The sequence below is a fragment of the Colobus angolensis genome, unplaced genomic scaffold, assembly GCF_000951035.1.
Source record: "Colobus angolensis palliatus isolate OR3802 unplaced genomic scaffold, Cang.pa_1.0 Scaffold283, whole genome shotgun sequence".
NCBI lineage: Eukaryota > Metazoa > Chordata > Mammalia > Primates > Cercopithecidae > Colobus > Colobus angolensis.
Window position 1 is genome coordinate 2,084,233 of NW_012116077.1, and position 22,340 is coordinate 2,106,572.

Genomic DNA, 22,340 nt, shown 5'->3' on the forward strand with positions numbered 1-22,340 from the left:
ATGGGAGAAGCATGAAAGAGCTTTCTGGGATGTTGAAAATATTCTACCTCTTGATCTGTGTCGAAGTTCCACAGGTATATACCTATGTAAAGATCCATCAGGTTATACAGTTAACACTTGTGCACTTTACTATAACCTCAGGAAAAAAATTCACACTAAATGAAAACAGCAAAATTTAAATCAATAAATATTTAATAACAGTGTAAAATAATCAAAGGGGGTAATACATATTTTTTATTCTGAAAAATATTGGGTGAGTTTCTGCAAAGTAAAGTTGTAATCACTTAATAAAACTTAAGGCCGTATTTCCATGAGGCCATATGTCGGGATCTTTAGAACTATCCAAGTAGCTCTGCTTGGAATGGTTTCCATAGTCATCCTGCTATTTGGTAATATGTAGCTCCAGCCTGCTGAAGCAGTGGTGATAGAATCATAATACCTAGGAAACTCCTTCCTTCTTTCTAAAAGATAAAAACTACACAGTTGAGAGAGGCTATTATTATTTCTGTTAGTTAAGGTCGCTATGTTTATTATACTTTGACTCTACCTGGAAAGAGAATGGGGGACTTCAAAGTATAAGCAAAGATGAGTAATTCTTTTATTCTTTCACTTATTATGTAGATAAGATGTGGCAATGTTTAATTTAAAAAAAAACAGACTTTACCTAACTTAACCTTGTACTTTTTCTTTTAGCAAACTTCGAAAAGATTATCCTGCCAAAATTCTGATTAACCTGTGCACAGCACTGCTGATGCTAAACCTGGTATTTCTGGTCAATTCTTGGTTGTCATCATTTCAGAAGGCAGGAGTTTGTATCACAGCTGCAGTGGCACTTCATTACTTCCTGCTTGTTTCTTTTACTTGGATGGGCCTGGAGGCAGTCCATATGTATTTGGCTCTAGTCAAAGTCTTCAACATATACATTCCAAATTATATACTTAAATTTTGTCTAGTTGGTTGGGGTAAGTACATCTGCCATTGTTTTTGATATTTATGTCTTAAGCTTGTCTTTCTAATTCTAGCTCTGTTAGATTCTGTTAATATCACAGGTAAAAAATTAAGGATTACCTTGCTGGTGTTTGGGCATGCATCTTTTTTTTTTTTTGCCTGTATTTCTCTATTAATTCAATTTTTAACCTTTATGGCGAGGAATTGGTGCACAAATATTTACTGAGCACTTACTTATTGTATGTTGTGCTAAGTGCTGGCTCTACAGTAGTGAATAGATTTTATCTCTTCCTTTGCAGAAGTTACAGTCACAACAAATACTGATAAAACAGCTAACACTTAGGTAGCACTTATGTGCCAGATGCTATTCTAAGTGCTTTACATATGCATTTAATCCTCATGATATCTCTATGGGATAGATTCCATCATTATTCCTATTTAATAGATGAGGAGACTGAGGCACAGAAAAATTAGGTAATTTGCCAAAACTCACACAGCTAGTAAGCAAGAGAGCTGGGATTTGAGCCAGGGAGTTTGTCTCCATAGTTTGGACTTCTAACCTCTATGGTCTTGCCATATTGTTTAAGGAACAGGGAAAAGACTTGAAATGGGTGAAAGAGTGCTGGGTCAGCCAGAACCTGATTCTCATCACACCTCATGACTGTGATGATCACTGCTGGCCTTGGAAGAAGCCAGGAATGGTCCTCAGCATAGATCTTTCTGAACACAAATGTCATTTCATTGGCTTGTTTCCTGCATTTCTAACTGTCATGGTCAGCTCGGCTCCTTTCCTCTCTCTCTTGTGTATTCAAGGCAGATTTTTGGGTTCAGAAAATGTGTTAGATGCTTAGATGCGTAGGAGATATACATTAAGTAGCATACCTAGGGTACATAGGAACACAGATTTTATCTTCCACTGCCTTTGTGAAGACAATACCCTCCTAATTAGCTACTCATCCCTTTAACGAGTTCATTAACATAGTACATGCTTTCACTGGATACACAGTCAGTGCTATTATCTATGCTAATGTGAGGAGCAGAGACAGGCAAATACTGAACAGATCATAATCTAAAAGCTTGTTTTAGTACACTTTGGAATCCATCAGAAACACAGAGCCAAAAGCAGTCGATACACTCCCCTTAGTGCCTTGTGTCCCTCATCTTGATTCAATCAGAGGACTGAAAAATGTGGAAGAGCCTTCATGAATAATCCAAAAAGCAGATAATATGGCCAACTGTGAAAAAGCTGTAAATGTCACTCCATCCTGGCTTTCCTTCTGCCTGATCATCACTCATTCCCAGCTTCTTTTTTAAGCCGTTCCTCCAGGACTCACTTCTTATCTCTTTGATCTTCTAATTTCATATACATTTCTTGGGTTACAAGGAGAGGCAGGAAAGGCTAAAGTTTGGTACTTGGAAGCAGGAAAACTTTAGTTACACACACAAACTGACAAGTCTGACTGGCTCAATCAGTAAAGAAAGATACAATAAGCCACTCTTAGGTTCAGTTTACTACTTACATAAACTGTGAAAGGAAGGGTACCTAAAAGTGCCAGCTTTCATGTTCTTGTCCCCCACACTAAAAAGAACGACACCAAAACAAAGGGAATGGATGACTGTCACATGACTTGTAGGATTCCCGGTGGCTGAGGAGCTAGTTTTAAATGGAAGTGATGCTGTTTCCTATTCTGCAGCCCTATTCTGAGGGGGCAGGGTACAAAGGCCCACACCTCTGCAGAACCCTGGGAGATGATGAGAAGCTGTCTCCTGACAGCCTCCTGGAGGAGATAGGGAGGTGAATAGGAGATGGCCCCAGAGCACCTCCCCACAGGCCTCCCATCTTCTTGAATTTGTGGAGGTCTGCAGGGCACACCGTCCAAATTCAGATAAGCCTTTACCTGTGTGGTCTATGTGCATACATGCAAGGTCACCAGGAAGCCACAGCTGAGCTGTCCCACTACAGGGAGTTTTGGAGCATTTCAATATTGGATAAAAGCAATCAACTGTAAGGAAAATATAGATATTAACATCTGTTTATGTTTGAAGTTCTGCCTTATGAATGCCAAAGCAACCTGTTGGAAAGGTTTATTTTAATGACAAAAACCACAATTACTTTTGCACCAACCTAATGAATCCCTGTCCAAGACAGTAAATTTGTTTATATTTTTAAAATAACAACAGAAGGGATTTAAAAAAAAAAAAAATTTTCAATATGTAAACACAGCTTGAAGACTGCCACACAACTTCCATCCTAAAGATGAGACCTTCCTCTGTCTCTCCCTTCCAGCCTTCGGGGGTATTTTTAAAAACATCTGCAGCATTCTAGGTGCTGTGCTTGGGGTGGGCTATACAGATTTGAAGGGACTATCCTGTTTATCACAGAACGGGACAGTGGAGGATTTTTCAAGATACTTGGCATTCTGGGCTTTGGAACAGCTTTGGAAAGCATGTAACAAAACCCCTAAAATGTATGTAGGTGTATGCTCTTAGTCTAGGAGAAATACAATTGAGAGATAAATAAATCATTTAAGTTTTGCAAATGTACATGAAATTGGATTTTTAAACCCTGCGTCTATACTCTCCTCACGTTTGATCATTTTGACTGAACTGATTGCTTTATTATAGTCTGACTGAATTGAGTGGTTGTTAACTGGTCGATCTAGTCAAAATGTCAAACTAGTAATGAGTGTGGAAACAGTTTCCCTGTCAAAAAAGCACTGAAGGCTGCAGCTGATTGCCTGTGCCCTTTCCCTAAGGTGACCTAGACAAAAAGCTATTGGGAAGGAAGGGGCGATGTGGAAAGGGAGTAAAAATTAGGGGCTTATCATCTAAGAAGAAATGCTTGATGCGAACTTGCATTCCAATCAACTAGATACTTCTTTTGCCAAGTTGATTTTTTGGCACTTGAGCTATTTTTAATAACTGGTGGGTGTTGTATGGGAGCCATTGGCATGCTGTCTAGTTTAGCAGATTGGAGAACTCCTAGAAATGTTTAACTCAGAAGAATTCACAAACATTTTGCAAACAATAGTATTTTGATGCCCGCACATCTGTGGCTCATTTGAACAGTGTCTTAATGTATCATCACCCACAGTCATTGATTAGGATGCCTCCCTGCTACCTGAAGAAATGACTTTGACTTGCTTTCCCACTGCAGGAATCCCAGCAATCATGGTGGCAATCACAGTCAGTGTGAAAAAAGATCTGTATGGAACTCTGAGCCCAACAACTCCATTGTAAGTACCAGCCTCTCTTTCTCTAGCGGTGGGGCTCTGGCCCAGCAAGGTATGGTAAAGCGTTCTTGCCTGGGATTGGTCTTGACCTTGGCTTCAGGAAGAAATCAGCCTAAGCCCTTTTGCCCTAAACATAGTCAAGGCTACATTTATGTAATGGTTAGTTGTCTGGGTCCTCTATGACCTTGGGCAAGTTACTTTACTTTTTAGTTCAATTTCCTCCTCTGGAAAATGGGAATAATAATGTTTCTTCTTAACGTCCTGTGCAAATTAAAATGATATCATGTATGTAATGTGCTCAGCATATTGCCTGTTCTATGGCAAATGCTGTGTAACTGGCAGGTATTATGATTACAAAGCTCACACATTGCAAAGGTCATTGCAAAGAGTTAGTGGCCGCTACAAGGAAATTCTGAGATGATTTGGAAAACATTTTTTACCTTTCAGCAGCAAAGGTCTTCCCTGAAGAACGCTAAACAGCTTTCCTTTGTAAACAGCCTCAGCTTTGTTGTCCTCTTGTTTCTTTTCATTTTTTTCTTTTTCTCCCATTTGATGTATAAGCTCATCTCTTTAGTTCTGTCAACCACAATCACACGAGAGTAGCAATTCACTTCACCCCACCTCTCCAAAACCTTCTTTTACAGGCGTGTAGGCGTGTAGACAGTTGCCCTGCGGTCCTTTAGGCTGCACAATCTCATTTTACACTTCTGATTATTCCATTCTTTTTATCATTGCCTCTCAAGTTCTTCCACTATAGATTTCCTCTCCCACTGGACTGGAATCAAATGTAGGAGGTCCTGCTCCAAGACTCCCCCATCTTTCATATTGAGATGACAGTTTCCAGGGGGTCAAAATTATTTTGCCCTTTACAGCAGATGCTTTCTAATTAAAATTCCTTGTTATCTTTTCTTTTTCTTCCATTTTCTCTTCCCTTCCTTCTCATCTCCCGCTCCAACCTCCCCCCTTGCCTGTTTTGTGACTTAAAAGGTCCCCAGTGTCTACCTAATGGTGACTCTTCTTGAACCATCAAAAGCAAGAGCTAAAGCAAAACCAGAACAAAATCAACTCCACTTTTTCCCAAAAGAGACTTTTCAGATGTGACTTGGTTAATAAGAGGCAGACTGCTCTGATCGTTTTTTTCAAATTATATTTTGAAGAAGTAACTCATGCACATGGAACAAAATCCAAATGTACAACAGGGTAGAGGATGAAAAATAAGCCCCACTTCCAACCTCCAGCTACCCAGTTTCCCTCCTGAGGTAACTCTTATTACCAATTTATTACCAAAGATCAAATTTGTATGGATATTCTCTTGCACACTTTGTTACCTAAGTGGTAGATATACACCATTTGGCACCTTGGTCTTTCCACTTAACAATATATCTTGAAGGTGATTCTCTACCCAAACATGTAACACTATCTCATTTTAATAGTTTTCTATAGCATCCTTTAAGGATGCTGATAATATTCAGGGAACTCTAGGTATCAGAATCTATTAGGAAAATTAAATGTTTTTTAACACGTTTGCAACAAACACACAAACTCACACATATGTGAAAGTATCCATGCCAACATAAACAACATGACCAAAAGAGATTTTCCTGGTTTTAGAAAAGAGAGCTCAGTTAAGTTGACACACAGTTAAATTAGTCAAGCTTCTCCGTGTTCAAAAATCAGGGAAAATGCCTCCAGTAATTGCAAATGTTATTAAATGGAATATCTGTTCATATGAATCACTGCATATTTTTCTTTAATAAAAACTATAGAGTCATTAATCAATCCAGTGGCCATTGTTGCCTTTGTCATCCAAATACATCATATTTTAAAGCAGTACACCAAGAGCTGTTCTCTTTTTGTAGCATTTTCATTAACTTTCATAATTTCACCATTGTTTGATATAGCTTTCAGAAAAGCCACTCATTGCTCACATCCTTTCACTGTGATATTTATCATGTAAAGTAGAATTCATCCTGCAAATAAGAGCTTAGGTGTAAGGTGTTGGAGGGGAGGGCGTGCGGGGGCGGTGTGGGGAGCGCGGCGACAGAGAGCCACCTTGGGGGAAAATGTATTATTCGTTTTTCTGCTATTAACGAATAGAACCATTTCCTAGGGAATTGGACTGACAGGTTCTGCATATGTAGGGCAGAAACCATCCTCTAGGATTTCTGACTTAGTGTTGGAGAGAACCCTGAAGTGGGGCTCAGGAGATTGAGGTTCTTGTCCCAGCTCTGCCTCCAGTTGGTGTGAGTGAACTCTGTCCAGTTCATTTCTCTAGGGCTAGATGCCCTTAGGGTGAAAGAAAATTGACTAGATGATCTTCAGTCTCTGAAAAATAGGACTTTATGTTTCCCTATCTCATGATAGTCTTCTTTGTTTCTTACAGTTGTTGGATTAAAGATGATTCTATCTTTTACATCTCAGTGGTGGCTTATTTTTGCCTCATATTTCTCATGAATCTCTCCATGTTCTGCACTGTTCTTGTTCAACTGAATTCTGTGAAATCCAAAAGCCAGAAGACTCGGCGGAAGATGATCCTGCATGACCTCAAAGGCACAACGAGCCTGACATTCTTACTTGGCCTCACCTGGGGGTTTGCCTTTTTTGCCTGGGGACCTGTGAAGATCTTTTTCTTGTATCTTTTTGCCATTTTTAACACTTTGCAAGGTAACTGCTGCTTTTTTGCCTTTTCCGTGGCCAGCTCCAGCAAAGCTTTTGTTGCTGTAGAAAATAATCTCACGTGTTGGAAACATTAACTAGATGTTAGTCTTCATTAAATGCACACACAGCCCACTCTCTCTTACTCAGTGGTATAGGGAGAAGCCCAGATAGGTAACCCAACTTTAGGTAGTTGGAAATGTCTATATCAAACACTGATTGGCAATACGTCATACAGTGTTCATTGTATCAACACATTGTGCTAAAAAATCTACAGATTCACACTCATGTTGATATTTTGAAATGCACAATCCAGCTAAACATGGCAATTAACTGGAAAGCAGAAACATTAAAGTTTTGGCCCCATAGACTCTATCTGCATCAGATATCCTAATATTTTGGGAAAAAACCAGGCTAGACTATCATAGAATCGTACAGGAATGAAGGTTAAAAGCAAAGGGCTATGGGAAAGGCCAAGGTTGTAGCCTTGATTTTGCTATAAGGCAACCTTTAAAAAGTTACCACAATTGGTTGAATTAGATGATCCTAAGCTAAAGGCCCTAGAGCTCTTTTAATTATTTTCCTTTATTCTGATGAAATGAACAAATAATCAATGAAGTGATGAAATGGTCGACAAAAGATGGCATGAGAAGTAAAAGCTAGGGGCCAGGTGCAATGGCTCATGCCTGCAATTCCAGCACTTTGGGAGGCCGAGGCGGGCAGATCACTTGAGGTCAGGAGTTTGAGACCAGCCTGATCCACATGGTGAAACCCTGTCTCTACTAAAAAATATAAAAATTAGCTGGGCGTAGTGGTATGCGCCTATAATCCTAGCTACTTGGGAGGCTGAGGCAGGAGAATCGCTTGAACTCCGGGAGGCAGAGGTTAGAGTGAGCTATGATCGTGCCACTGCACTCCAGCCTGGGCAACAGAGAGACAGAGAAAAAAAAAAAAAAAAAAAAAAAAAGAAAGAAAGAAAAGAAAAACAGAAAAGAAAAGAAAGCTAGGGATCTGGTTCATATAACTCTGAGTAATTGCTTATGTTCATTTTAACCTGATTTTGCCTATTAAAAATACTGAGGGGAAGAGGCCTACAAAATTATTTTATGTGAGTCTCTAATTCTACCCCATACTTTTATCCTCAAGTTTGGTCCGGTCCATCTGGGCTACTCCAGTAGGGACAGGCTGAGGGTCAACTTGGCATTTCATTGAGTTAGAGTCTCCCTTTGTGCTCGCTGCTATTTTTTTTTTCATTCAATAAACCCTTCTTTTCCATACTGAAGCCCACCAATGATCCCATGGGATGCTCCTGCAAGGAAAAAGTTCTATGGTCAAATAACTTTGGGAAATGTGGCAAATTACATTCCCCCTTTCTTGGAATAGCACTAGGTACATTAGCATCGTAAAAGCTCTATTACAAAAAAAAAAAATTGTCTTTAAAAACTTGTTTTAATGTAGTGTCTTAAAAACCTCTGAACCTTTTATTGTGGTCATTGTTAATCCCTGAGGAACCTTGACAAAAATAAATTGGCATGCAGTTATTATATGCCAGGCACTTGCAAAGTGCTGCGGGGGGCGGGGGGAAGCAATGTAGCAGAAGGCATGGTTTTTGCATTTATGTTTTATGACTCAAGAAACCATCTTATTTTAGAGCAATGAGGTGGATCAATGGAAACTTTCTGTCCCACCAGATCCTGCCAACCATATACAGCCACGTTCTAATTGGAATATAAGAAGTCACAAAATGTGTTGTTCTTCCTTCACATGCCATTTTTATTGCCTCTGGTAGTAGGAATGGAATTTTTAGAAACTCTCAATACCACCCTCTCTTGGTTCCCTTTGGGGCTACTGGCACTTGGTTGAATTCTACTGTAGAACTGAAGGTTGTATTCTAGTGTAGGCCCTGGTGATGGTTCTACACTTTTTCTGTGGATAGAACTGCCTGGTCCACACTACAGTATTCTAACCTGATGCTCTAACCTCAAGAACTAACCAGTCATGGTGTAGAATGTTCACGGAAATGGATTAGAACCCAAGTGCCTGTGAAGACTTCCTCCACAGTGGTAACTCAAGGCTTCTCTTTGGCTCAGTGATTCTGAGGAAAAATATACTCACTCTGTGAAAAGAGGGGTTAAAGGAAAGCTGGCAAAAGATCAAGAAAGCAAGGCAGTTCTGATTTTAAAAAGGAGGGGCAGGGGTGTTTTCAAAACCACTCTTGTGGTGGAATGTAGCATCTAAGGAAGGAGACTGCATGAATAGAAGCAGAATTTAATAAGATATTTCTTTTCTTTTCAACTTTTATTTCAGATTCAGGGGTAGATGTGCAGGTTTGTTAGCTAGGTATATTATGTCATGCTGAGGTTTTGGGTGTGAATGATCCCATCATCTAGGTAGTAAGCATAGAACCCAATAGTTAGCTTTTCAATCCTTACTTTCTCCCTCCTCTCCCCTCTAATAGTCCCCAGTTGTCTACCGTTGCCATCTTTACGTCCATGTGTACTCCATGTTTAGTTTTCACTTTTAAGTGAGAACATGCAGTACTTGGTTTTCGTCGCTTCATTAATTCACTTAGCATAATAGCCCCTAGCTGCATCCATGCTGCTGCAAATGACGTGATCTCATTCTTTTTTTATAGCAGAGTAGTATTCCCTGGTGGCTATGTAGACACTTTCTTTATCCAATCCACCATTAATGGGCACCTAGTTTGATTCCGTGTCTTTGCTATTGTGAATCTTGTTGCAATGAACATAAAGGTGCGTGTATCTTTTTGGTAGAGTGATCTGTTTTCTTTTGGATAAATACCCAATAATGGGATTGCTGAGTCAAATAGTAGCTCTGTTTTAATTTATTTGAGAAATCTTCAAACTGCTTTCCACAGTGACAGAACTAATATACATTCCCACCAACAGTATATAAGTGTTCTAACTGGGTATTTCTTGAAAACTAAAATCAAAGTCCCATAGATCCAGCACCAAAAGAGCCAAGCTGTCTCTGTCTGTCAGATATGCCTTATGTCCATCAAGCACAAAGTCTTGCCAGTCCTGCCTGAAATGACTACAAGATAGCACGTACCATCTTGTAGCAAGGGAGTTTTCAGAGCTCCTAGTTTCAAATTCAAGACACACACACACGCACGACCCGAATAACCTCCAAAACAAATGGTGGAACAAGTGAACAAAGTAGTCATTTAAAAGACAAATGACAAGCTTGCAACGCTGGCTGAAGGGGATGGGGGTGACCTGTGGTCAAGTGGGAAAAATTATGCTCATGATGAGCTATTTGTGAAGGAAGAATGCACAAATAAAACTGCAGGTGACAAAAACCTGACATCTTCCCTCATGCCTGTGTTTTCCTAGTGAGTAAGCAGATCAATCTGTTATGGGAAAGGAAAAGGAAAGCTGTCAGGCAGAGGGGGAGAGTTGGCAGGCAGCTCACTGGAATTCACAGAATAACCTTTAAGTATGAAAACTAAACTCCATGCAAGAAATCAGAGTAGTAATAGGTGCTTGATGTCACTGTCACCCCTTGTACATGCTGAAGTTGGAGGAGTTTTGCCTGCTCTGAGACTGTGGTTTGCTCTCCTTGGGGTGCTGTGCCGCCTTCCAGGTGGTTGTTGCTCAGAAAAACAGCAAACACTGCTGAATTCATCCCCGCAGTTGTTTGGTTAAACATGGGGATAAAGCTTTTGGGAGAGTTAGAGAGACATGCCATTCCGTTTACATGCCATTCCGTTTAGCCTCCCATCTGGAATCAGAGTCTCAGGGCTGGGGCTGGGGAGCCAAGATCTTCCCAAACTTCCCGTCGAGTGACAAGAAGTCACTTGCCTCTGCCTGAAACTTTCCATAGACTGAGAGCTCACCATTCTGTAAAGCAAAGCATTTAACATCTTATCAGCTCTGATGTGGTACCAGTTTTCCTTACCTGAGGTTAGTATAGTACAGTAGTTAAGGCCTTGGGCTCTATAGTCAGACTGCCTGTATTCGAAACTGGTGCTGCCAGCTCAATGTTAGCTCTGTGACCTGGGTCAAGTTTACTAGACTTCTTGGACTCCGAGTTTCCTCAACTATAAAAATGAGACTAATAGTACAATGCCTATCATATACTCATTGCCAAATAAACACTAGCTGTGATTTGTTAGTACGTGGTTGCTCTGGAACATTCTTCCATTTCTCCTGGATCTAACCGGGCAACTGTACAGATACAAGCCTAATTTGTCCTTTTCATGACAGCCCTTTCAGATCTGTGGCTAAGTTACCATCTCTTCTCACTCTCTGTTTTCCACTCCAAGTTTTTTTTTTTTTTTTTTTGGTCTGGATACAACATCCCAGCTCTTTCAGCTTTTCTTCACTATCCTTCTTCACTGTATTCTTGAATACTTCTGTTTGTCATCTTGCTCTTAAAACAAAGCCTCCCAAACTGAACACGGTGCTGGTGGGAGGTATGGTCAAACAAGGACAGAATATGGCAGGAGACTGTCACTCGCCTCAATCAAGATTCTTTTTATTTATTTATTTTTTATTATACTTTAAGTTCTAGGATACATGTGCACAATGTGCAGGTTTGTTATCTTTACTTCCAGCAGTGCTGTAGCTGAAATTTGCTTTGGGGCTTTTACAATAGAGTGGTGCTCAGTTTACAATGGGTTAAGACCTCTTTGATACTAATCATTTACCTTCAGGACAACTGGCCAATTTAGAGGCAAGCTGAACCTGTATAGAGAATAAAGGTTTCCCAACTGCACTTGGATCAGAATAAATATTTTGAGGCTCAAGCAGTTATCACTATGTTGTAGGTGGATGTGAGAATTTGTGTATCAAGTGCCTTGGAGTTCAAATCAACATACATTTATTGAGCTGCAGCAGTTAGTGCATTAAAGATGAAGTGCATTAAAAATGACATAAATATGAAAAGGAAACATATCTCGGCCCTCAAAGACTCAACAGCTAGGTGGAAAAATGGGAAATAGATGAATAATTGTATGGCTACATATAACAATACAAGAAACAAAATGCTATGAGAGTTCAGAAGTGGGAAAAATGAGTTTCAGTTTGAGGCATCTGGAAAGGTTTTGTGGATAAAGACTTTTTGTAATGGACCATAAATATAAGTCAGGCTATTGACAGGAGTTATTTTTGCCAATTCTACCCCCAACTGCAGGAAATCTAATTGGTCCTCCAGGGAATTTGCAATCAAGATATATATATATATTTTTAAGACAGAGTCTTGCTCTATCACCCAGGCTGGAGTGTAGTGGCTCAATTCTGGCTCACTGCAACCTCTGCCTCCTAGGTTCAAGTGATTCTCATGCCTCAGCCTTCCATGTAGATGGGACTACAGGCATGTGCCACCACACCTAGCTAATTTTTGTATTTTTAATAGAAACGAGGTTTCTCTATGTTGACCAAGTTGGTCTTGAATTACTGGCTTTAAGTGATCCACCTGCCTCTGCCTCCCAAAGTGCTGGGATTACAGGCGTGAGCCACCATGCCTGGCCAAGATAATCTTAAGTCATACTTTTATCTTCCAAGGAGATATTTTAGAGGGTGAGAAAGAGAAATGGCCAGCACTGCTGGCAAAGACTTTCAGCCCCTCCCTCCCCGTTGCAGGACAAAATCAGGGCTGGCATTGGAAGTTGAAGGTCAAATCCATGGTTTCCACATGGTGTCATTATGCCAAAAAGCATGTGTAGTATTTATTTATTGCTATGTAATACATTACCCCCAAATTTTACCAGCCTAAAACAACAAAAATTTATTATCTCACACAGTGTCTGAGGATCAGGAATTCAGGAGCAGCTTAGCTGGGGGTTTCTGATGCAGGGACTGTCGTAAAGTTGTAGTCAAGCTGTCATCCGGGCCTGCAATGATCTGAAAACTTGACTGGGACTGGGGAATGTGCTTCCAGGAAGGCTCATCCACATGGTCGTGGACTGGAAGCCTCAGTTCCTCACCATGTGGGCCTCTCCACAGAGATGCCAGGATGTCCTCAGGACAAAATACTTGGCTTCCTTCAGAGTGATGAGAGAGAGAGAGAGAGAGAGAGAGAGATCTTTTATAACCTAATCTTGAAAGTGACATGCCATCCCTTCTGCTATATTCTATTGGTACAATGTGGAAGGAAACTACAGAAGGATCTCAATGCCAGGATGTGGGGATGATTGAGAGCAATCTCAAAGAGGGGCTACCTTACCTCTCATGCTCTAGGATGAACAGCAGCCCTGCGACAAAATAGTGGTTGACATGAAGTCTTGATATAGACATTTTTGCCTTTGGGAGGGAGGCTACAAAGACAAGATCAGAAAGCCAGTAGTGGTCCTGGGGTTCCTTGAAAGTAGTGTCTCTCATGACAGGAGCAGACCTGAGTCAGGGCATTGGTGACAGCTGGTGAATGAAACCGAAAAAGACTGACCTTCTTCTCCTGGCTTAGGATTCTTCATTTTTGTGTTTCACTGTGTGATGAAGGAGAGTGTGCGGGAGCAGTGGCAGATACACCTCTGTTGTGGGTGGTTGCGATTGGATAACTCTTCTGGTAAGATGTCAGTTTGGATGAAGTTTTGAATTTTACATGTTTTACAAAACTGATCAGATTAATTTGTCTCATAACTTGAGTACATACAGCATATCAGCATCAAAACACAGGCTGTTTCCATGTCATCAAAATGATTTGTGCTTTTGAGCTGAGATGAATGAAGTCAAATGAAGAATGTGACTTGGGCCATATTTTAAACTAGGGATGCTTTTGTTTTGGCCCAGATTCCTTGGATTGCTTACCCTCACTGTCACATCAGTCTCAATTCAATTAAAAGAACATTGAATGCGTGTCTACTGTGTTCCAGGCACTGGGTCTCAGGGGCTTCTGGCTAGTAGCCAACAGTGGGTTGAGTGGCTATAGGAAGCAAGGAGTGGTGGTGGAGATAGAGAGAACTTATAAGCATTCCTAAGATGCCTGGCCAGTGGGCTGCACAGGTGTACTGATGGTCCACAAACTGGGGGCTGTAGTGAACTCAGATGTTGCCTCTTAACGCTGATGCTTCCCTTAAGAATGTCTCCAGTGCAGGCAAACTGATGTTCTCTGTATTGAAAGGATCTTCCATCCAATTCAGGCAGCTTCTCTCAGTCTCAATACAAAGCCTAATCAATTTTCTTTAGTGAAGGCAGCATTTGAACTCTAAGATTCTACAAGTAGCACTGAGATTCCCCCGATTCCCCACTTTATGCTGGCCATATCAGCAATCTGCTGGTCCTTGTGCTCTCGGAAAAGCAGGCATCCTTGGTATGTGAATTGTCTCTTCTTACACCACACATTATAGTACAAACCTACTTCTTACAACTTCATAGAAAAGCTGACTCCTTCAGGTACCCAGAATGAACACTGTGCATAAAGCTTTGTATTTTTAAACCAGATTATTGAAGTGTAATTTATATACCATAAAATTCACTACTTTAAGTATAGAATTTGATGAGTTTTATGTTTTTAACTTTTCTTGGTATCGTTTCAGATGGGAGCAGCCGGTGTCAGATAAAAGTTGGATATAAACAGGAGGGACTAAAGAAAACCTTTGAGCACAAACTGTTGACACCATTCCTCAAGTCAACTGCAACTAGCTCCACTTTCAAATCTTTAGGCTCTGCACAAGGCACACCTTCAGAAATAAGCTTTCCAAATGGTAAGAAAAAAGGGATGTGTTGTCTACATTTATATTGCATATTGAATTAACGTGAGACCACATACTGGGTCTTGGATGATACTTCCTCTTCAAAACTAAGTGCACATGTGCATGTGTATACCTTGACTCATTCTTGGCTGAGAAAGTGTGTATAGAACCATAGAAACATGTACAGAAGTGTGTATAGATGTGTCTGTACCTAGTAAATTTACTAAGTATGAATGTGTTATTAGACTAATAGAGGAAAGAAGAGATGGGAGGTTAGAAAATTCATGCGTAATTAAAAACAATTGTCACAGACCGTTAAAACCAGAAGGAACCTTAGACATTGTCTAGTCCAATCCCTTCATTTTACAGTTGAGGAACCTCAATCAGGGAAAAGGAAAATGCCTTATTGACAGTCACTGAGTCCATCCTTACCATCCAGTAAAACTGGGACCAGTCACTCAGCCCTCAGCCATCCAGCAGAACTGGGGCCAGAACTCAGGTCTTCTGGCTCTCAGGGCTAGTACACCTATCAAGAAAACTCTCAGAGATACACATCCATCTTAGATGCTGAGCTTCTTCCATAGGGAGCCATATTTATAAGAAGAGACAGATGTTTAGTTGGGAATGGGGTATTGTACCTAATTATGTAAAAAGAGAAACTGTAGGAAAAGGATTGGCCTACAGGCTTAAAGTAAAGAGAAAGGCAAAGTGAGCAAGAACTTAAGAACTTCAGGTTGATATTGTGATGATTCTGCATTGTGTGCTTCTAGTTAGATGATAGTGCAGTGGTCTTTGGTTGCCTTTCTTTAAGACCAAAGTATACTCCAGTTCACACACACTTTGGTGGCCTGGCTGTTGTCATTCTCCTGCCTTCTCAGTGCTGGAGGCAGGACTGCCTCATTCTCTAGTGTTTTTCTTTATATTGGCTCCAAAAACCAGTTCTGTGTTCAAGGGCTGAAAGCAATCTGGAAGCAGCAAGGTGGGTTAAAAAAGCATCAAACTTGGAGTTGGAAGGCTTTGGTTCAGGTTCCAGCTCTGTCACTCTGTGACCTTGATCACATCACTTCTCTGCTTGGAGATACATTCTTTCTACTTTTAATATGAGGGGGCTAGAATGGATAATCTCTTAAATGCCTGCCAGTTTCAGGACTGTGTATGATGCAACGCTGTTTTCCAGTTTAGGCTGGTTGACTACTGTATAAAGTCTCAGTCTCCCATTTTTGTGTGGGAAACTTACTGATGCACATGAAAAAAACCTCTCCCTGGCCACAAGCATTTATCGAACTCTGGCCAACTAACTTGTGGATATGTCTTGGTGCTCATATAAAGGCACTGGGGTGCTGTGACATAGACAAGTCCTGGGTTGTGGAAGCACCTTAGTACATAATAGTTGGGGCTGGTTAGGAAATAACATTTTCCAAGAGAGTTATTTAGCATTGGATTTCTTGATGTCCCTGGGGACTGTTTAATTAGCAAATATACAGCCCAATGTGTACATATTTTGCTTCAGCGGATCACTAGCAAATACCATATCCAGGATATTGATGTTGCCTTACCAAGCAATCGACCTGGAAAACCAACATTAAAGTGCTCATCAGTTGAGACAAACTGAGCCGGTGGGGCAGGTAGACCTGCTACAGGTTCTGAAACTGAAATCTGGGTGCTACCATTGTACTGGTGGCAGCCAGAAGCTTGATTCTATTAGCAGAGAGTGAAAAATCATGCCTTCTGTACCACCAGGCATTCTCAAGCTTGAGAAATAGCCAAACTTTCAGTGCAAGAATATCAAATCTGTAAGGGATATAAATGTGTGTGTTCACATTTTATGTCTTCTTCTCTTGAAGGCCTCCAAGGTTTGTACATAAACATCCTCTCCTAGGTTAAGGCTAAGGTCAATAATGCTGCCTCTTATTCACAATGTAGGGAGAACATATGCACTGGTTGCCCAAACAATGCTGTCAGGATGAATTAATTCACCCCAGATTTTATATAAAATGGTCCAAAGAAAGCACCACATTCTTCCCTTCTCTTCTAATTTCTTTATTTTTTCCTTCATTTGATAAAATTTTCTTATGCTTCTACTATGTGCAAAGTCCCTGATGCCACAGCTGAAAATGTTCTTTTTTTCTTTACTGCAGATGATTTTGACAAAGATCCTTACTGTTCCTCTCCTTGAGTTGTGAAGTTGTGCCTAATTATGTAAAAAGAATATAATACCTGTGGAAATAAAAATGAATTCCAAGTGTATACTTGCTCAGGTGATGGGAGCACCAAAATCTCACAAATCACCACTAACGAATGTACTCATGTAACCAAATACTACCTATTCCACCAAAACCTATGGAAATTTAAAAAATTAAAAATAAAAATAAAAACAAAACTCCCAAAATGAATTCCATTCACAAACAGAATTTTTCAATAAATCCCAGTGAAACAATCTGCTCCAACCTTGTATTTTAAATATTATTTTGTATGGGGAAGAATAAGATAACATTTGGTAAATATTGAAGTCAGAATAATTCTCCTATTTGTCCTTATAGTTGTTTCTTTTTTGGATAAGACTTCAGGCTATCGTTATGATATATTAGAGGAGAAATGTCTACGGCATTGGAAATTTTGTTTCAAAAGCTTTAAGTGTACATCAGCTTTGTTTTCTGTGGCTTCCCAGTCAGGTGTGCTGCTCACATTTGTCCTTGGATAGAAATAAGTAAAGAGAGGAACATTCTGGAAGGATACGCAAGCAACTGGTATCAGTGGTTGCCTCCAGGAAGGGTAACTGAGTATCTGAGGTCAAAGGAGGAAGAGACATTTACTTTTCACCCTATACCTCTTTGTATCTTTTGAATCTTGTATTGAGAGAATATATTACTGCTTGGAGCAATAAATAAATGAATACATAAATAAATAAAGATAACCAGACCCTTCCAGTGAGAAAGATAAATGCCTACATTTCAATATCAAAAATCAAGTTCCCCAGGACCCTTACGAAAATGTATGATGCAGTGGGCTGTGGAGACAGTAGAGTTGGGTTCAAATCCCAGCTCTGTCACTTTCTAGATGTGACCTCGTGATGTAATAATGATCATACATGCATCCTAAAATTGAAGTGAAACTGAAATAAGATGAGGTCTGAAAATGTTCTAGCACAGTGTAACACAGTACATCTTCATTCCTTTTTCTTTCAAACTCCCATCAGCTTACCACTCATGACCTCATGGTCCCAACCTACCATGTCTACCCCATTAAAAGTATCACATTGATCTTCTAAACAAAATTTAATGCTGACTACCAAACAGACTACAGCACTGGTGCCAGTCACTGGTATAAAGCTCCTAGGTCTCCATTGTTCCCCCTATCACCTCACATAATATAAAAATTAGGTTGGCCCTTAGGCCCCTGAATATCTGCCATCAGAGTCAAATCCATTGTTCCCCATGTGGTTTCATGTATACTTTTTTGATAGGGGAAGGTGAGTGTGTGTGTGTGTCTGTCCGTGTGTGTGAAGGGACTAACATGAATAGTGACCAAAGTGTCTTGAATGTTACATGTCTTTGAACTGAAATATTAAGTCACCTTCACTCAAAAATAGATTTAAGGACAAGACTTGGTTGCAATTAGCACTTTTACAAATAAATGCATTCTGCACGTGGTTTGATTTGGGGGATCATTTTGGCTGTTAAAATGCCCATGATTGTACTTATTTTCAACAAGTAATAAAACCTTGATTGTTCTGCTGCTGCTGGAGTGATAAATGTACAACCTATCTCTAATGACCTGACAGACTGTCGAGAACAGAAACGTTATTTGATAGAAAAGTTCATGATTCCTGTCATGACACCCCTTGCTAATTAGGAAAACATGGGCTTTCTACAATTTCAAAGGCAGCTTGAAATTGCAGGGAAAACACTGATTGACTATCTCCCTGGCATCCTTTGACTTCCTTTTCCTGGGCACAAAAAATGACTGATACTTGTGTGAAGATGGACCCAAGTAATTATGGATAAAAGACCCTAGAAACTTTGTACTGCTTTCAATCAACAATCAATCAACTCCCAAGTATTGACTGAGTCCTGACATGGAGGAAAGATACAGACACATCATACTTAGGCCACTACCTCCAGCAGCTTACTGTTTACTTGGGGAGACCAGATGCACACACTGAAATAGTGAATGATTAGAGCAAGGATATGATAGAAGAAAAGTGCTTTAAAGGCAGGAAGTCACGGAAGATTTAGTCAGGCTGAGAATGGGGTATTCCAGGTAGAGTCAATGGTGGCAGGCAGTGGACATTTGAATAAGACAGGACACTATTTCTCAATACCACAGGCAAATTGTCTTTATTAAGCATTGATTAGCAAAATTACAAAGCCCCTTTAAGCTTCAGAGCATGAACTTTTCATTCTTTGTTGCACCCTGGGTACCTTGTGGGCAAGTGGCAAACACTGAATGGTACTAAACTCTCACTGAGGCATGTCTGAGGAAGCTCCTGCCCAGAATCCTAATCCTTATCATTTTGTCCAAAGTCCCAAAGATGACAGTGACCTTCTGTGATAGCCCACTTCCCCTGCACCCAGGAATATGGGAAGGTTGGGGAGGGGGCAGAAAGCTAAGAGGAGGTAAGACTTGTATCTCTAATAGCTCAAGTTTATGATGTGTTTCTGGTCCTGATCTTCAAGCATTTAGGGTACACAAGGAGTTTGGAGCAATGAAGGAAGGAACTAATTATGCCTCTGTTGATTAGGCAAAACAAGTGGAATGGATTAAATTTATACATATAATGTCTGGTAACTCATAGACACTCCATAAATATTTATCACATGCCTGAGTGCATAAATGGTCTAAAATACATGAGCATAGGAAAGCAATGGCTGACTTTTCCTAATCTAGGGTTTGTTATCTTAGTGCTGAGTAGACCTATGCTTTCCATTATTACATAAACTCCATTAGGGCAAGAATCTTGTTTGTCTTGTTTACCACTGTACTCTCAGTACCTAGCACAATGTTTCACTCTAGGTTCTTTGGTTACCAGCCACATGAACCAAATGTCTTTGAGCTGACATTATTGTCTATTCTGACTAATCAAGGGATCTTATTGAAAGTGTTTTGGGAATTGAAAATGTTTATGGGAAAGTTAAAGAACAGGGCTAGACATTGTGGAAGACAGTGTGACGATTCCTCAAAGACCTAAAGACAGAGCTACCATTTGACCCAGCAAGCCCATTACTGGGTATATACCCAAAGAAATATAAATCATTCTATTATAAAGATCCATGCATGCATAAGTTCATTGTAGCACTCTTCACAATAGCAAAGACAGGAATCAACCTAAATGCCCATCAATGATAGATTGGATAAAGAAAATGTGGCACATATACACCATGGAATACTATGCAGCCACAAAAAAGAAGGAGATCATGTTCTCTGCAGGGACATGGGTGAAGCTGGAGGACATTATCCTTAGCAAACTATTGCAGAAACAGAAAACCAAATACTGCATGTTCTCACTTACAAGTGAGAGCTAAATGATGAGAACACACGGACACATAGAGAGTGACAAAACACACTGGGGCCTTGCAGAAGGTGGAGGGCCGGTGGAGGGAGAGGATCAGGAAAAACAATTAATGGGTACTAGGCTTAATACCTGGCTGATGAAATAATCTGTACAACAAACCCCCATGACACAAGGTTACCTATGTAACAAGCCTGCACTTGTACCACTGAACTTAAAAGTTTTAAAAAAAGAAAGAAGAGAAAAGAGCAGGGCTTGAAAAAGGACAGGGGTCTACAAAGCAGGAACCATAGTGATTGTCTCCTAGCAGGGAAGTAGACTCATACGGGCGCCGTTACTGGGAAGAATAAACAGTAATTTCTTCTATGCTCATGCTACTAGCTTAAGACTCAAAGTCCTGTGAGCCTACATCTAATCAGGTGAGCTTAAATTTTGTGCTATACGGAGCAGTGAGAGGAGGGATGTGGCAGAAAAAGTCTTCAGGAGCACTTTGGTTTTGACAGTGGTAGAAGTATGTATTTACCATCCCACCAAGAATATCCACAATGGGGGAGAAGTCATTCTACGAAAAGAAAGTAGGGTGTTAGGAATGAATGAGTAGGTAGGAAAAAAATCCCACATATGTTCACCTCACACAATATAGGAGTGGATATTCTTTGCTTGAATGAATGACTAATTCAGTAGCATCCTTCGCCAGTGAGGGTGCTATAGTGCTAAGAAGAGTAGATCTCTCCCTTTCCCTGAGGCCTCATTCAGGTATTCACTAGTTACATTGTAAGGCTAAGATGAATCAGGATGTGCTGAGAGAGCTGAAGAGTTCAAGATAAGCATCCCAGAATGATAGATGAGAGTGTTGCTAGAAAAGGTGGTCTTTAGAGATATTGGGTACACAAGTTGGCCTCACTCTAAGGAAAGCCAATATATGAAAATGAGCTTCACTGTTTGTCTACGTTGTCACCTTGCCATGTCTCTCCAGGCACCTTTTCAGCCCCAGTACTAGGAAATACTCCCCCAACCTCCATTCTGCAACCTAACTGCTTAGGTCTGGATCATGCAAGTTGAGAAAGTGTGATTCATTATAAAGTATACCTTTATGTCTCTACACTTGAAAGGGCATTTTTTTTATTACACTTTTTGAAGGTGCTTCACCATAAAGCTTTTTATTTTATTTCAAAATATTTGAAAATATATTTTGATCCCAACTTCCAGGACCCTTCAGCTCTGATTAAGGAGTGCTCTGTTGTCTGATAAGGAAAGCTAGGAGGAGTGTTACTTCCATTCTCCACCTTACCAGGCTAATGGCATGATATTCACAAAGTGAGATTCCTAAAAAGGGAGAGGCAGAAGAAATCAATAATAAGTAGTAACTTCAAATATTGAAAAAACTTCATCTCATCTAAATACATAAGAAAAGTACAGATGTTTCCTTAATATATGCAGTCCTATGCAAATGATTATGTAAATTAAACAAAAACTTGGGACTGGCAAATTCCCAAGTTTGCAAGACTTACTTATGTTAACCTAGTATTCGTCATAGAAACAAGGGTAAGGATTGTTGTTTACATCTCCTTCACTTAGATGTGAGGGGAGGCAAGATTGAAGGATATGCTACCTTAATAAAGTGAAGACACTCAAATCTGGGGATATGCTAGATAGATGGTTAGACGAACAGATAGACAGTTTTCACTTTAAAAATGTCAGCCAACTCATTCATCATGCTCAGTTGGTTGTGGGCAGCAATGGGACTAGAAATGGAAATGAATCTGAGTTGGAGTGAATTTTGATGAAGGCCTAGTTCATGCAACAAACATTTTTTTCTTTTTTACATCCTCAGCTCACAAATTCCCAGAGGAATGGAGAACTTTACAGACAGTTACATGGGAAGACTAAAGACCTAGTGTAATGGGCTATATCAAATCTTCATGCACTGGACCTTTCATAAGGAAAGACATAAAGATGTACGTTATCAAGGATCGCTCTTTCCTACCCTGCATGATCTGGGTCTTTGGTGGACCTGATAAATCAGGTTTCTTAGGTTTCCAACTATAGATAGTTAGTAACTAACTATAGATAGGCAGGCTTCTAATTGTCTACAGATAGATAGATGAATGAGCTGGCTAACATTTTGAAGGTGAAGACTATCTATCTATAGTTAAAAACCTAAGAAACTGGGGCTGGTGACAGTGTAGACAGTGAGGGATAGAAGAGAATTTTTCTCTTCTGTCTGCCTCCTTTAGACCTCAGTCTAGAAATATGAGCAGGTAAAGGTTTCAGAGAGGCTTGGCAGTCTTTGAATCTGGTAGCTCACTAAGTCCAGCATGCTAGTCATTACAGCACTTCC

At 40.2% G+C, this 22,340-nt stretch overlaps 1 protein-coding gene across 2 annotated transcripts in view; it reads left to right on the forward strand.

Moving 5' to 3' along the window:
- The window catches only part of ADGRG4 (adhesion G protein-coupled receptor G4), a 110,804-nt gene extending 93,958 nt beyond the window's left edge, over positions 1-16,846 (forward strand). The window contains exons 18-23 of one of the 2 annotated variants that reach the window (XM_011948784.1): positions 694-962; positions 4,106-4,184; positions 6,565-6,845; positions 13,263-13,364; positions 14,335-14,502; positions 16,629-16,846. In XM_011948784.1, the coding sequence (XP_011804174.1) occupies positions 694-962; positions 4,106-4,184; positions 6,565-6,845; positions 13,263-13,364; positions 14,335-14,502; positions 16,629-16,666 (937 nt within the window). In that variant the 3' untranslated portion in view covers positions 16,667-16,846. The remainder of the gene's footprint in view (positions 1-693; positions 963-4,105; positions 4,185-6,564; positions 6,846-13,262; positions 13,365-14,334; positions 14,503-16,628) is intronic. The other variant, XM_011948783.1, reaches the window with a different exon arrangement.
- The last annotated feature ends 5,494 nt before the right edge of the window (positions 16,847-22,340 follow it).